Below are 14,938 nucleotides of genomic sequence, written 5' to 3'. Positions count from 1 at the left end.
AAGTGCAGTTTTCAAATGTTATGTTTGCAGTTCACAAACGATACGTTTTTCTACATTTATGGTTTAGTAATAAAATAAATTAATAATAATAATTATATAAAATAGTGCACCTAATCTACAAAACTATATCTTAAGTCTAGATCAAAATCCTAAACATACTGGTGCAAACTGGTGATTTCCCCGCGAGAGGGCGACCGTCCCCTCAACCAAAGTAAAGTACTGCGTATGAAGGCAAATCTGATGAGATAGGTGTAATTGCAGAACCGCGAGATAGGTGTAATTGCAGAACCGCAGAACCATACGTCATAGCAGTGTGAGGACGACAGCGCCAGCCTAACCGTCTGATGCCGGAAGTGGGCGGGGTAGCAGTCTAATGCCGGAAGTGGGCGGAGTTCATGTTTAACTATGGCGGAGCACACGGTAGAACAAGGAAAAGAAGAAGAGAAGTAAAAAGAAGTTATATCTTTGATTGATGCAACATACTTAACGTTATACGCTTATGCAAAACGGCTCTAAGTATTTTGTAAGTTAATATTCAACAATACTATTGATCTGTCATTGACATATGAGAACTGAACTGGATGATAACATCACTGTTTTCTCCAGAATGGCTATATAGATTAATTAACAGAATTAATAACTTTTTTACAACAGAAATTAATCAACACTGAACTTACTTAAGCTGGATTATGACACTATTTTGTTCTAGATCTACAGAGACAAACTTTGTTGCATAATTTTCCTATTATCCCTGTAAAGCTGCTTTGAACAATCTGTATTGTAAAAAGTGCTATATAATAAATGTGACTAAGTGAGAATTGTGACGAAGGCACTTGATCACGTATCGTTATTTTACAGTTGGATTGTATCACTTTGTTAGGTTACATATTCATGGTTTTTGATTTAATTTGTTGTTGGCGTTGTATTTTACGGCATTTGTTAAATTTTCTGACCATGAGAATTGCATTAATTGTATTTTATTTCACCTATAGAACCACATAAAGATTCAGAGAGGTTCAGCGCTACCACCTTTGGAGCAATGCACAACATGCTGCAGAAATTTTCACTGCCCTTTTTGTGATGGTCTTTGAGGAACCCTTTGATTTCACAGCTGTAAGTCTTTGTTAAAAATATATATTTTAACTAAATAATATAATCTATTAAATTGATCTATTAACACTTTTTTCCCCCCTTATGCAAGTCTGATTTCCCTCTATTCGAAAATGGTGATGCCTTATTCTGATGGAGAACTTTGCCATTGAAAGGTAACTCTCTCGCTCTCAAGTTTTTCTCTCTCTCTATAAATTAACTTAAAAATTAATTTGTCACAGGAAACATTGATGTGCAGGTGCCACCTAAAGCACAAGAAACTGAAATCGACGACAAGGTATGTTTTTATCGTCTCAAACGGGCACATGAAAGAGCATAATTTCAAAACAATAATTTACATGCATCCTGATTAAAACACAATGTATTGTTGAGGACACGTCCAATCTCCCCAGGGACAACAGATGGAAATTAGCTAGCAGCTAAATGTGGTGCAAACCATCTTTTCTCTTGTGAGAATAATTTCTTTTAAATGAATTAAATATTTCATTCCTTTTTTGTGCTCCTCTCTCAAGGAACCACAGATAGTCAAAGACCTCAGGACAGGAGCTGCATGGCTCCGGGAAAACTGCCACTCGTTCAGAGGTTTTGTGGATGAGCCTTTTGTGGATGAGCCGTGGTATCGTAACCTAAATAAGGAAGACCAGGAAAAGGCCCTTAAAGGGTAACTAAACACCTGCTCAGAGTCTGACTCCACCCACTAGAAATATTTGAAAATGCTGGAAAAGTGGGCAGACCCCGGCGGGGATAGAGGGAACGAACCGAGTGCGGGGGAGACCTGAGACTTGTAGTGACGGATTAATTGACAGCTGTTGTCAGACTCTATGTTATTATTATTCCTCATTCGGTCGCAAGACAACATGTACATGAATCTGGCATGGTGAGCTGGAACCTGCTTACGTCAGCTGTCACCGCTTACATCACGAAGTACCGCAAACAGCCAATAGGAAAATTCAACTGCAGTAGCCACTGTTCAACCTGAAGAGGGCAGCACTCAGACGTTTTTACACCATATATTGTAGAATTAAAACACTTTATACACAAATGTCAAAAAAATTACTTGAATCAATGACCAGTACTAATAAAGCCCCATGCTTACAGATCATTAACTAAAAAAAGTTGGTTTAGGGTTTAGTTACCCTTTAAACTTGATCAGGCAGAAAAGAAAGATGATCTGGAACTGGCCAAAGAGCCTTTCATGTTTCAGTTCCAGTTTAAGGAAGACATGGAACTTTTTCTTAGCAAGTGTCATGATGAAAGGCGCCTCAGGATTAACTGCATTTGTATGGAGTTTTGATTTATTTTAATTATTTTTCTCTTGAGAATTATTGTTAAATGTGTGCCTGCATAACTTTTATAAGATTTATATTCTTTGGTTTAATTTAGTTTTATATAATTTATTTATTATTTAGTTCAATTTTGTATTTTTCTTTAATTACTATTATTTATTTGGAGCAGGTACAGCTAGTGTGTGATTCTTTTCATATTTCAAAAGATGATTTGAGGAAAAACTAATTTTATTTAAATTAATCATTTGTGTTTTTTCAGTCCATCATATAATTGTTGTGTTCTATGAAAAAAATTGTTGGTTGAGTATTAAAAATTATTTTCAATTAAATCAAATGTTCAAACGCTCAAGCTTTGTTTTCATTGTATTTTTTTGTTTTAAGCTTTGTTAAATTTATATTGTTAATCATTTGACTCAACAAAACAAATGGATAAAGTATAATTTTAACTTTTAAAAACTATTAACATTTGTTAATAGTAGTATATTGTCTTTTGTTGGACAAAACATAATTCTTATCTTTTATACTATTTGAGAATTGATATATATATATATATATATATATATATATATATATATATATATATATATATATCTTTTCAATTAAATCGTTTAAAAAAAGTATTTATAATAACGTTTTTTTAAACTTTAAAACGTTCCAAATCGCTGAAGTAGCGCAATGCCTTGCCGCGCCCACTTCCGGCATCAGACGGTTAGGCTGGCGCTGTCGTCCTCACACTGCTATGACGTATGGTTCTGCGGTTCTGCAGTTGGTTATTATTGGATCTGATCGGTGTAAAATACCAACAGCGCATTGGATCTCAGCTATACTCGTATCGAGCGCCATCATCTGGCGATACCATGGTATTGCATCCCCTCTGTACATCTGAAACAGGCTACAAATTAAACTTAAATCGATGATCACGTATATCTATGTAATATATCTTTCATAATTTATTTGAGATGCAACAAAAGTGGAAATGTTTTCACTCTTCACATGATTTGTATCACATTTATTTGATTTCTTTAATTGTTAATGGCACTCAAGATACCTAACCAACAAACATGCATTGAAAATGTCAAGCGAAAACCAGCAGCAACGAAAATGCCAGTGCTCCTTAAAGGAACGTTCCAGGTTCAATACAAGTTAAGCTCAATCATAAGCATTTGTGGCATAATGTTGATTACCACAAAAATAATTTAGTCTTGTTCCTCTTTTAATAAAAGCAAAAATCGAGGTTCCTGTGAGACACTTACAATGGAAGTGAATGGGGGACTATTTTTTAACGTTAAGATACTCACTCTTTCAAAAGTATAACCACAAGACAGAAAGGACATGAGTGTAAACATGATTTAAGTGTGAGAAAATGACTTACAAACCTTTTCTGTGTAAAGTTATAGCCAATTGTACAACTTAGTTACCATGACAATGTAAACAAACCCTAAAACGACTGTAAAAATGACTAGTTAAACAACTTTACAGCTCACATAATACACAAGTTTTAACAGAATATGAATGTAGTCTAAGTGATATTATAAAATGATAAGCTTCACATTTAAACCCTCAACAAAATTGGCCACATTCACATTCATTTTAAGTGTCTCACTGGAACCTCGATTGGGATTGGTTTGTGCTGCTATAATACATTCTCGTGCATCCATCCCTTTTTGATAGTGCCATTTTGCTTTGAATTCAGTATAGGCCTATACTGTAAATAACACCATGTAAAGAAAATCTTCTTTAAAGGAGTTTACAAAGAGCAAGCTAGAAAATGCAGTTTCTGAGAATAAAAAAGTAATTTATACCACTAGTTGATTTAAGTATTTCACATAAACTCTATACCTTCGGATGACCAAAAGGACCAAAAAACAGAGCTAAGCTTACCTGCTCTCTGAGTCTTTCCTGGTGGCCCATGATTATGGTGGCATGATGGGGATACTTCTGTTTCAGGTGTTCAAGAAAGGCCTCTTTCCTGTGGTCCATGCTGTAGGATTGCATGACGTCCCCAGCAGTGCGAGGCCCTCCTACTGTGTGTCTCCTTGGCACAGTGCGGGGTGACCAGGGTTCTGAATGATCGCTCCCATCTGCGCTGTTTCGCTTTCTGCTGTGGCTGTCCACATTCTCGGGGTAGCACAGGCTTTGGATGCTTTTCACTGGCTCTTTGATTAAAGGCATGGGAAAATATACAAAGGAATAAAGATTAGATAGGGACACTCAGTGGGCGGCTGCACTTGGCTCAAGATCTGCCATTAATTAGTGTGATAAGCAACACAGTCAAGGCAATGACCGGCTTAGAGTCAGAGAGCTGCTGGCCAAGAGAGCAATTACTGAGCAATGCTACAAACAGGCCATTTGTTTCCCATAAACAGCTTGCACCTTGCCAAAAGAGGTCTCCGAGCACTCAGTTTGGTGGCTCATTATTGGTTTGGGGCTGTCTGCATGGAACTGAGGGCCGCCATTGGGGAGTCAAACTATAGAGCAAAGTCAGGGGTCATTTCTATCAGGCAATGAGTCAGATAGCCTATTTCACATTACAGTTCAGGGAGAAGGTCGGTTCTGCTTTTAAAATTATTACTAAAATTGCCAAAGTTGGTTTGGATATACACATTTCAATGCTTATAAGCCTCCACACTTCTTGACCTCCTTGACTTTCATAATCTGTCATGTTGTGAATGTGTATTCAAAAGATAAACATAAAAATCAATATGAGATTAATAATTTGGGGAACATTTATTATATTATGATATTAATGCTTCTAATGAAAATGAAATAGCTTCTGCACCATGATACTTGGTCAATTGTAAAGATGCACAAAACTTTGTAAAGGTTTGCTTTTACAGTATTCTCTATGGTACTGAATCAGAGCATGTGAGCGTAGCGGAGCGTGAGCGTAGCGGGGAGCGGAGCGGCAATACTTCCTCCTGAGCGGAGAGCGCCTTTCTGAAAATTCCGCTCAGCTCGCTCCGTCCGCTCAGCGCCGCTCGCTCTACCCGGAATGCCCTATTGTGATTTGCTAGTTCGAGAATCGGTGAATTAGCTAAAGCAATAGTGGGTTGGTTATGGAGTTCAAAGATTGTTTTAAGGAAGTTGCGAGCCTTATACATAAATGCACAGTAAAAATCACAGTTAAGAACGAGCAGGGAGGAGAAATTGAAAGGGAGTGTGGAGAGACTGTGAGAGTTAGCAAAGATTCATATTGGAATCTAAAGCGTCACATTGCCAGAAAGCACGAGGATGTGCTACGCAAACATGGTAGTGCAGCAAAAGGTGAGCTATAGCCTATACCATTCGAAAATAAATTAATAGATAAACTTTAGAACGCGCGTTTCTTTTACTAATGCCAGTAAATCATCCAGGTGTGCTTTGATAAGATGTTGTTAAGTGCATTTCACCTGTGTGTGCTTTTATGAGCATTATAGTCCAGATGTGTTTTGTGAAGGTCTACATGCATTTCATCTTGTTTGTGTGTGCGTGCGCGCGTTTTAATATGCCTGTTTTGCAACTGCAGTTATGTTCACGGAAATAAAATAACGAAAACCAAATATACCTTTTCAGTTATTGCATTTAATAGGCAAGTTTGCCAAAGGGCTAGACATGTTTTTTAATTAAGTTAATTTAATGCATTTAAATGAATAAAAAGAACAGACTTTTATTCAGAATCACCCCGAAATAACTTCTATTTACAATCCTAGCTACTGTAATTTATACATGTATTCCAGATATTCATTACAAAGTACAAACAGAAAGCAAGTAGCCTACAGAGACATTTTATGTCTGAGCGGGATCTGAGCGGGATTTGTTTTACCGGTGAGCGTGAGCGATTCATCAGTGGAGCGTTCGCTTGGGACGCGAGCGACTGAGTGGAGCGCACGCGCATAGAGCATAGAGCGGAATATTGAGCTGAGCGTCACACCGCTCCGCTTCGCTCACATGCTCTGTACTGAATGTGTAGCACATCCATCATCCTTTACAGTGCCACCATCCTCTCTATATGGATAAGCTTAAAAAATAAAGAGAAAATAAGATAAAAGAAGAGGTTGGACAAGAGTTTAATCTTTTTGCACTTCGATGTGACCTTTACCCTGTTGAAAAGACCATGTAACAAGGTTTAAAAGGGAAAGGCGGAAACTGGCTGAATGGTCGAAATAATATTTAATGAAACAAAAAGACACACAACACAAACGCACACATGGCAGCTGCATGTGGCTCTCTGTCTCTCGAACTGCTGCATCCCGCGGCATCTATCCCTATCCTTGGCTGATTAGCCCGTTTGGGGTCCGGGTGTGCGTATTCAAGTATTTGTGTCCCCATCAGGATTCTTAGTCTTACCAGCAGGACTTCCTTCGTCATAGTGTATCACAAAGTGGACCAGTTAGTTGACTTGTATGATTTATCTGACCCTGCCAGTGTTGTTCAGCAGGGTACTGTGTAGAGTACAAATAAAAAAGCTACATTGAAATGCCTACAAAGGGCCATGAGGATTCACCCACAGACAATATGCTGTGGGGTTTTTACTTCATGTTGCTTGTACTGCTGGCCTTGTGCTTGTCCAGAGACCAGATAGTCATTAGAGAGATTACGACACATAGAGCAGGGTGTTTCTCTGACACTGGCAGCTAAAGTGTAATCTCAGTGAACATCTTTTTGGCAGGGGTTCAAGCCCCGATCCTTTGAATGCCCATTGACTTCCCCTGACCTGACCTAAACTTTCCTCAGACCATTTGCACAGTTATGAAGAAATAAGGGGAAATGGACACACAATATGACACACTCCCCACCCCCACAAGCCGTCATGCAGAAGAGAGATGTTCCTGCCATTTTAACCATCCATGTGAGGAAACAAACAAACAAAAAACATGCTTGGTGTGTGATAATCAACAGGCATCTGGATAGCCCAGAGAGGAAGGGCATGGTTAATGCTGATCGATCTATCTATCTATCTATCTGTCTATCTGTCTATCTGTCTGTCTGTCCATCCATTGTCAATATTACATTTAGCTTTTTATTGTCTTTTACTTAATTAATTAGAACAAAAATGAGCATACATTATCTACATTAGCTTTGAATAGTCCCTCTGGGCTTATATTTCTGTTTTCTCCAATTTCCAGAAATACATAGGCCTACCCTAATGTTTTCCAGTTCAATATGTAAAGAAACATCCCTTGCACACAATGCCTTGGAAAACCCACTTCAGTAAAGCAGGCTACCACTGGAGAAAATCCAGCCATTGTTTGTTCCAAAATATTTCAAGCTTGTGAGGTCACCTCTTGGAGAGGATATCCTCTTCTCTATTCACAGATGTTGCTTATGGGCATGTGGACCTAAATGACAAACTATCTCCATAACTAAAATGTAACATTATAGCGTGGGCATGCTGAAGCACAACCATATAACATTGGTAATTTATCATTTGAACAAAACATTTAAAAGTTTCATTCTAGTGATTAATCTAAACTTTCATGTTTAAACTGGGCTGTGTTTGACAAATATATCATCACTCCATAATAAGGTACTAGCCTGGACAATTTGAAGAGGTTGAAGGATTTACAGGCTTGGCCTGATGAGTATTTGCTTTCCTATGGAAATGAAATAAATGTTGACTCCTATTCCTCTTTCTTGAGAGGTCTACTCAAGAGACATAGATAGATAGTCTTTTTAGTCTTCCATTAAGTATAAAGCAGTCACATGCCATGTAGACAAGCACTTAATCCACTGTTGATGGGGTCATTAGTGAGCCAGACAATAGATTGATTGTGTGCTTTTTCCTGAAAGAATAATCAGCCATAGATAGCTACTGTATGAGACAAAAAGAGAAAATGTTCTGATATATGACACAGTAATAATTACCATACCAAAACATGATGCAGTCAACTAATGTAATATAGAACACTGTATTCAAAAAGGCATATACACAGGTAGCAAAGAGCATTTCTGGTTTACTTTTACAATACTTTATACTGTCATCAATAGTGTATTGGCATTTAGAGCTCCCATCAGCTAATAAATCCATGTCTCTGCTAAAACAGACAGGGGGTTTATTTCAACAAGACACATCAGAGCAACATTTCATGTTTTCATGGGCCTGCGCTGCTTTTGCTGTTGCCCCATTTATTGACAGCAGAGGATAAAAAACACCAATTGCAAACATCTGTTTCTTGTATATTGTGAATTTAAATAGCACACAACTAATATTGGGCCATTCCACAGCAATATAGTTTTATAATTGCTTCGGCATTATTTTCACAAGTCAGTGGAAATTTGTGAAACTCTAATTACTAATTTCCAAATTATCAAAAATTCTAATAATTTTAAATGACCTAGTACAAAACACAAAATCACAAAGTATCCACACCTTTCACAACCCCTAATCAGTGTTTAACCTAGAAAAATCTTTCATATAAATCTGAATCAGAATCAGAATGAGCTTTATTGCCAAGTATGCTTCCTATATACTATTTTTCTTGGTGACAAAAGCTTCCAGTGCACAAACAATACAACAACAAGACAGAGATGATGAAAATAGAATACAAATAAAGAGCGAAAAGAAATATATGTATATGTAGAAATACACAATAGGACAAAAATATACATATAGTATGTACAAATACAAACCTGTTATATAGATTGCAAGGGAATGAAATGCAGAAGAGGTAGGATATATTAAATAATGTAATTGACTAGGCTGTGTATTGCACGTAATTATAGTATAGTTTTAACACTTCATGAGATAGCCTGAGGGAAAAAACTTTCTTGTACCTGATGGTTCTGGTGCTCAGTGCTCTGCAGTTCAAAAAGGTAGTGGGCTGGGTGAGTGGGATCCAGAAAGATTTTTCCAGACCTATTCCTCACACAAGAAGTGTACAGTTCTTGAAGGGAGGGCAGGGGGCAACCAATAATCTGCTCAGCAGTTCAAACTCTCCTTTGTAGTCTTCTGATGTTCATTTTTGTAGCTGAACCAAACCAGACTGTTATTGAAGTGCAGAGGACAGACTCAATGGCTGCTGAGTAGAACTGTATCATAAGCACCTGCGTTAGGTTGAACTTCCTCTTAACCTTTCTGATTGCAATTGAAATTAAACTTTCCATTTGCTTAAAAATCCTGTTCCATGAGTTTTGTTTTTGTCCATTTTTATTTATACTTATTTTTAGCAGTAAATATGGATACAGGTTAATATTGCCATGTTTTACAGTTTTTCTTGATTTTGCTCTATTCTCGAATGAGAATTATATTTTTCAAAACAAGTTTAAATCTCTGAACAATTTGTTTCTTGTTCACACTAGTTTAAAATTTGTATTAATTTAAGCAAATTGCACGTGTTTTGGCACATGTGAGATGGTACAATTGTTTACAACTTGTACAATAACTAAATGCACATGGCTTGCTGATAAAAACTGATGAGTTGATTCTCAGTGAAATTGTCATACTCATCACAATTTCAAAACATTCTTTCATCATGTGAGCCATCAAAATCTGTCTCACATACATGTATATTCCATAAAGATCTATGACATGGAATGTTTGTAATGTCTGCTAAATCTCTGGCCAGACTAACAAGAGCAACAGGATGTCTACCAAGAAGATGGAAACTTGCATGTACCATGAGGAGGCACAATTTATTATTTTTTACAGAACTACCGCAGGTTGTTTAATTGATGCAGGTTATATATATATATATATATATATATATATATATATATATATATATATATATATATATATATATATATATATATATATATTTTGGATAGATGTAATTTTGTGGCAGTTTTGTGTTCACTATATATGATTTTACATGTAAGAAATTAGTAAAAATGGAAATGCAAATGTGAATTTTCTGTTTACATGTAACATATTGCTACAAAAATACATTTACTGTATACATGCAAATGTGCATATCCTTTTCTGTGTATTACAGCATTGTACAGCATTGTCTTTTCCCAGTAAACTTGGACCTTTTATATAAATTGCTCAGTGTGATACACAACAGCTAAACAAAACTAACATTAATATATAGTACAGTAAGCAGTCAGTGTCAACAAAAAAGTAGAACAAAAATTGAATTTGTATACAACAAACATTTCCAGGGTTGACTGCCTTGGTGAAAAAACCATCTAAACATTTTGACTAGTATGGCTCACATGATGACAAAAATTTTTTTCATTTTGGTGACTGACCAAATAACTAGGGTTTGAAGCATGAATTAAATGTTTTGGGTGATTTACTACATTTTTGCAGATATGCAATAGAGCTGTGATGTCCCATAAAACAGTTGTGACAATTGTACTTACAGTTTAGAAAATGTTAAGTCTGTTTCAATAAATGAGCCAAAGCGATTTAATAAAACTGTAAGCAGGTAGGAAATCATAAGAAAATGTATGTACATTATGAGTGTACATTATCACTTATTACACAGCTACTAACCAAATATTAAATGGGCATGAATATTGAGTTTGAATTATTTAGAGATTTGTGAAGAAAGAGACCTTATAGTATGAGAGACATTAAATTAACACAGGGTGGACCAGGGACAATGCTCAAATGCACAGTTTAGTGGTCAATATACAGAAATATTTCACTGCAGAATGCCATATTTGACCAATCAGACCAAGTGTCCTGAAGTCTTTTTTTTTTTTTCATATTTGGCAGCTACCCTCCTTTCCTGCTATTCTATGATTGGAGAGAATGCGAATCTTCCATTAACTTGGCACTGCACATAGATGAGGACACCAGCATTAACACGGGCAGACAGGAAATATCAACCAGCCCAGATCCCCCCTGCAAAACCGTTTCCATTAATTCGTCCTTGACTGTTTTCCCTGCTCACACCCTAATAGACTCTCACAATAAACCCAAACCAACTGTCACAACCTAAAACCAACACTGTAAAGTGTGGCTTTAACATTATTCTTTGCTGGACTGACAATTCAAACAGCTTAAGCTGCAACTCACCCACTGCATTTGCATGCCTAACATTTATGTCATTTAATAGTTATTTTGTTAAGCTGAGAAATCAGCAATAGACCTGTGTTCTACATGGAAAATTAGATGGAGCATGATGGAGCAGTCATACTAGTATTTTCTCAAAATATTCAAAGACAGCTGAATAACATTGTGGTTAGCAAATATGAATTAATTACACTGTTAAAACTCTCTGTACATTCCTAGGAGCAGCTGAAGGGTTGTGGGGCTTCTATCTATATTCATGACATTATATCCCTTAAATCCTCTAATCTGACTAAAGTTGCATCCTAATTAATGTTTCAGCCTTCTGAGGGAAGATGTGAACCTTATTTCAACTCAGTTTTTAAGGCCAGGATAAATGACTGCATGGGACAAATGCTCCTGATATTACACAGCAACTCAACAGGGATGACTTAAAACCATTTTGGCAAGCTCATCAGTTTACCAGCATTTCTGCTGTGCAGAGGTGTCAGTGACGTTCCTTTTGTATATATTTATTTTCATAAATAATATTTGTTCCCCCCTAAACTCAGAACAAATTGTAGTCTTGTTCTCTAACAAGCATGATTCATATAGCAAGCTTGCATTAGAATGTCAAAGAAGGAGCATAAATACAACGATGCAAACTTCAGGTGAGTTAAACCAGGACTATGCAGCACAAGAGAATATCTATAAACATGTGCACAGAGTGAGCTCATTAGAGTACATCACACGCAAACTGTGGAAGCAATGTGAGCAGGCAAGAGAAGAGGCTTCACTTGTGATTCACTGGAGGAATTTATTCAGCGACTGCTTTGGTTTTAGATAATTTGATCTTGGCTTTATGACTTCATTGTTTATTGGGTAGTATATTTATATTTTGACCAACAGACTGATATCAATAGCATCGAGTTGAAGGGATAGAATTTTTGTACCAAAAATGTAAATTCTGTCATTATTTACTAACTCTTATGTTGTTCCAAACCCATACAATTTTCTTCCATTTAAAACACTGAGTGATTAAGCTGAATGTCACCATTCCCAAATATGCAATAAAAATGAATGGTGACTGATGCTGACATTCTGCTTAAAGTGATAAAAATTAAAAATTCTCTCATCGTTTACTCACTTTTATGTCATCCCAGATGCTTATGACATGCTGAACACAAATAAAAAAATTTTGAAGAATATTTCAACTCTGTAGATACTTTCAATGCAAATGAAAGGTGGCCAAACATTTGAAGCTCAAAATATCACATAAAAACAGCATAAAAGTAATCCATAGGACTCTTCTGAAGTGACACTCACTTTGGGTAAAAAACTGATGATTTTTTCTATCCTTTTTGTTTTACTGTAAATCTCCATTGCCCTTCTGTCACTCACTCAACGTTGTGTCGATTGTAGTGACACAAGGGGTCTTTCTTGAGAGAAATTGGCAGAATTTGCTCTCCCTCGAGCTCCTTGAGTTGGATGATGACTTTGCCCCTGCATCGGAGAGAGTCCAGGCGTCTGACACAGAAGACTCGACTGGGCTGCCAACTTCGGGTCAGCCCGCCCATTCTGAGGCTGATGCGCAGATGGCCGACATGCTTTCCCGCACTGCCTTGAGCATTGGGTTGGACTGGAACCCTCCACCATCCCCAAAGTCTTTTCTCAGAACCCCAGCCTCAGGACGCGTTTTAGCCTCTCGAAGCATTATTACCTTGTCCCCCCGCTGCAAAGCCCATCCCGGTATGTCAAAATTAACCATCCCCCTAATGCCCCTCTCACGGAGCTTGGATGCATGGCTTTCGCTGCCCAACCCATCGCGGTGGTTGGCCAGGACCATCCGACTTGGCTACACGATTCAATTTGCCAAGTTCCCACCTCACTTCAGCGCTCCACTTCGATGCGCGGTGAAAATGCCAGCACCCTACGTGCAGAGATTACAACTCTGCTACTCAAGGTTGTGACAGCGTCTGTCCCTCCAGCCAAGATGAAGGTATTTCATCATACCCAAAAAAGCCGGTGGGTTACGGCCAATCTTGGACTTGTGAGTTCTCAACTGGGCTTTACACAGACTCACGTTTAAAATGCTCACAGAGAAACAGATTCTAACCTGCGTTTGGCATCAAGATTGGTTCGCAGCAGTAGACCTGAAGGACGCATACTTCCACGTCTCCATTTTGCCTCGACATTGACCTTTCCTACGGTTCGCGTTCGACGGCCAGGTATATCAGTACAAGGTCCTCCCCTTCGGCCTGTTCCTGTCCCCTCGCATCTTCACCAAGGTCGTAGAGGCAGCCCTTGTCCATCCGCATACTCAATTACCTCGATGACTGGCTCATTCTAGCTCATTCTTGAGAGTCACAAGGACCAGGTGCTCAGGCACCTCAGCCGTCTATGGCTTCAGGTCAACTGGGAAAAGAGCAAGCTCGCCCCGGTTCAGAGCATCTCTTTTCTCGGCATAGAGTTAGACTCAGTCACAATGACAGCATGCCTCACAAACAAGTGCATGCAGTCGGTGCTAAAGTGCCTCACTCTCTTCGAGCCCGGCACAGCGGTTCCTCTTAAACAGTTCCAGAGTCTCCTGGGGCATATGGCATCCTCAGCCGGGGTCGCGCCGCTTGGGTTGATGCATATGAGACTGCTTCTGCACTGGCTTCAGACTTGAGTCCTGAGATGGGCATGGCGTAACGGCACATACCCTGTGTTAATCACCCCTTCCTGCCATCAGACTTTCAACCCTTGGACAGACCTCTGTTTTCTGCTCCCGCTGTATTGGCACATCAAATGCCTAGAGTTGATGGCTGTATTCCTTGCCCTGCGGAGGTTTCTCCCACTGATTCTGGGCAAGCACGTCTTGATCCGTTCGGACAGCAACGCGACGGTAGCATACATAAATTGCCAATCGTCATATGTCACAACTCCATGCCCACTACTGGCCCACTCGGACTTGGTTCTCGGATCTCACGCTCCTTGCAACAGCACCTCCCTGGCGAATTCCCCTGAGGAAGGACATACATTCCCAGGGACGGGGCACCTTCTGGCATCCACGCCCAGACCTCTAGAACCTCCACGTCTGGCCCTTGGAAGGGATGCGGAAGATCTAAGTGACCTACCACTGGCGGTTGTAGACATGATCAACCAAGCCAGAGCTCCCTCTACCTGGCAGCTTTAGCTTGCCCTAAAGTGGAGCTTGTTCACAAATTGGTGTTCTTCCTGGTCTGAAGACCTGAAGAGATGCGCAGTTCAGTCAGTGCTTTCATTCCTGCAAAAGAGGTTGGAGGGGAGGCTATCTCCCTCCACCTTGAAGGTGTATGTAGCCGCTATTTCGGCCCACCACGCAGTGGACCTTGGGTAAGCACGACCTGATTATCATGTTCCTTAGAGGTGCCCGGAGACTAAATCCTTCCTGGCCAAGCCTGTTCCCCTCCTGGGATCACTCAGTGGTCCTCTCGGCCTTCAGAGAACCCCCTTAGAGCCGCTTGACTCAGTAGAGCTCAAGGCCCTCTACTTGAAGACGGCCCTCCTGATAGCGCTAGCTTCCATCAAGAGGGTTGGGGACCTGCAAGCATTTTCTGTCAGCGACATTTGCCTGGAGTTCGGTCCGGAAGATACTCAT

General features: G+C 39.0%; 1 protein-coding gene and 1 long non-coding RNA gene across 4 annotated transcripts in view; one reads left to right on the top strand and one right to left on the bottom strand.

Moving 5' to 3' along the window:
* The window catches only part of LOC127648863 (sickle tail protein homolog), a 79,749-nt gene that overhangs the window by 42,562 nt on the left and 22,249 nt on the right, over nucleotides 1–14,938 (bottom strand). For all 3 annotated transcript variants that reach the window (XM_052133666.1, XM_052133670.1, XM_052133667.1), the window contains exon 2: nucleotides 4,278–4,552. In XM_052133666.1, coding sequence (XP_051989626.1) covers nucleotides 4,278–4,552 — 275 coding nt within the window. The remainder of the gene's footprint in view (nucleotides 1–4,277; nucleotides 4,553–14,938) is intronic.
* LOC127648887 (uncharacterized) lies at nucleotides 386–2,609 on the top strand. The gene is made up of 5 exons (XR_007971244.1): nucleotides 386–523; nucleotides 993–1,113; nucleotides 1,202–1,265; nucleotides 1,332–1,387; nucleotides 1,623–2,609. It is a non-coding gene; the product is annotated as an uncharacterized LOC127648887 (long non-coding RNA).

The sequence above is a fragment of the Xyrauchen texanus genome, chromosome 9 (genome assembly GCF_025860055.1).
Source record: "Xyrauchen texanus isolate HMW12.3.18 chromosome 9, RBS_HiC_50CHRs, whole genome shotgun sequence".
Classification (NCBI taxonomy): domain Eukaryota; kingdom Metazoa; phylum Chordata; class Actinopteri; order Cypriniformes; family Catostomidae; genus Xyrauchen; species Xyrauchen texanus.
Note: the sequence above shows the minus strand (reverse complement) of the source record. Positions and strands in the feature narration are given on the sequence as shown.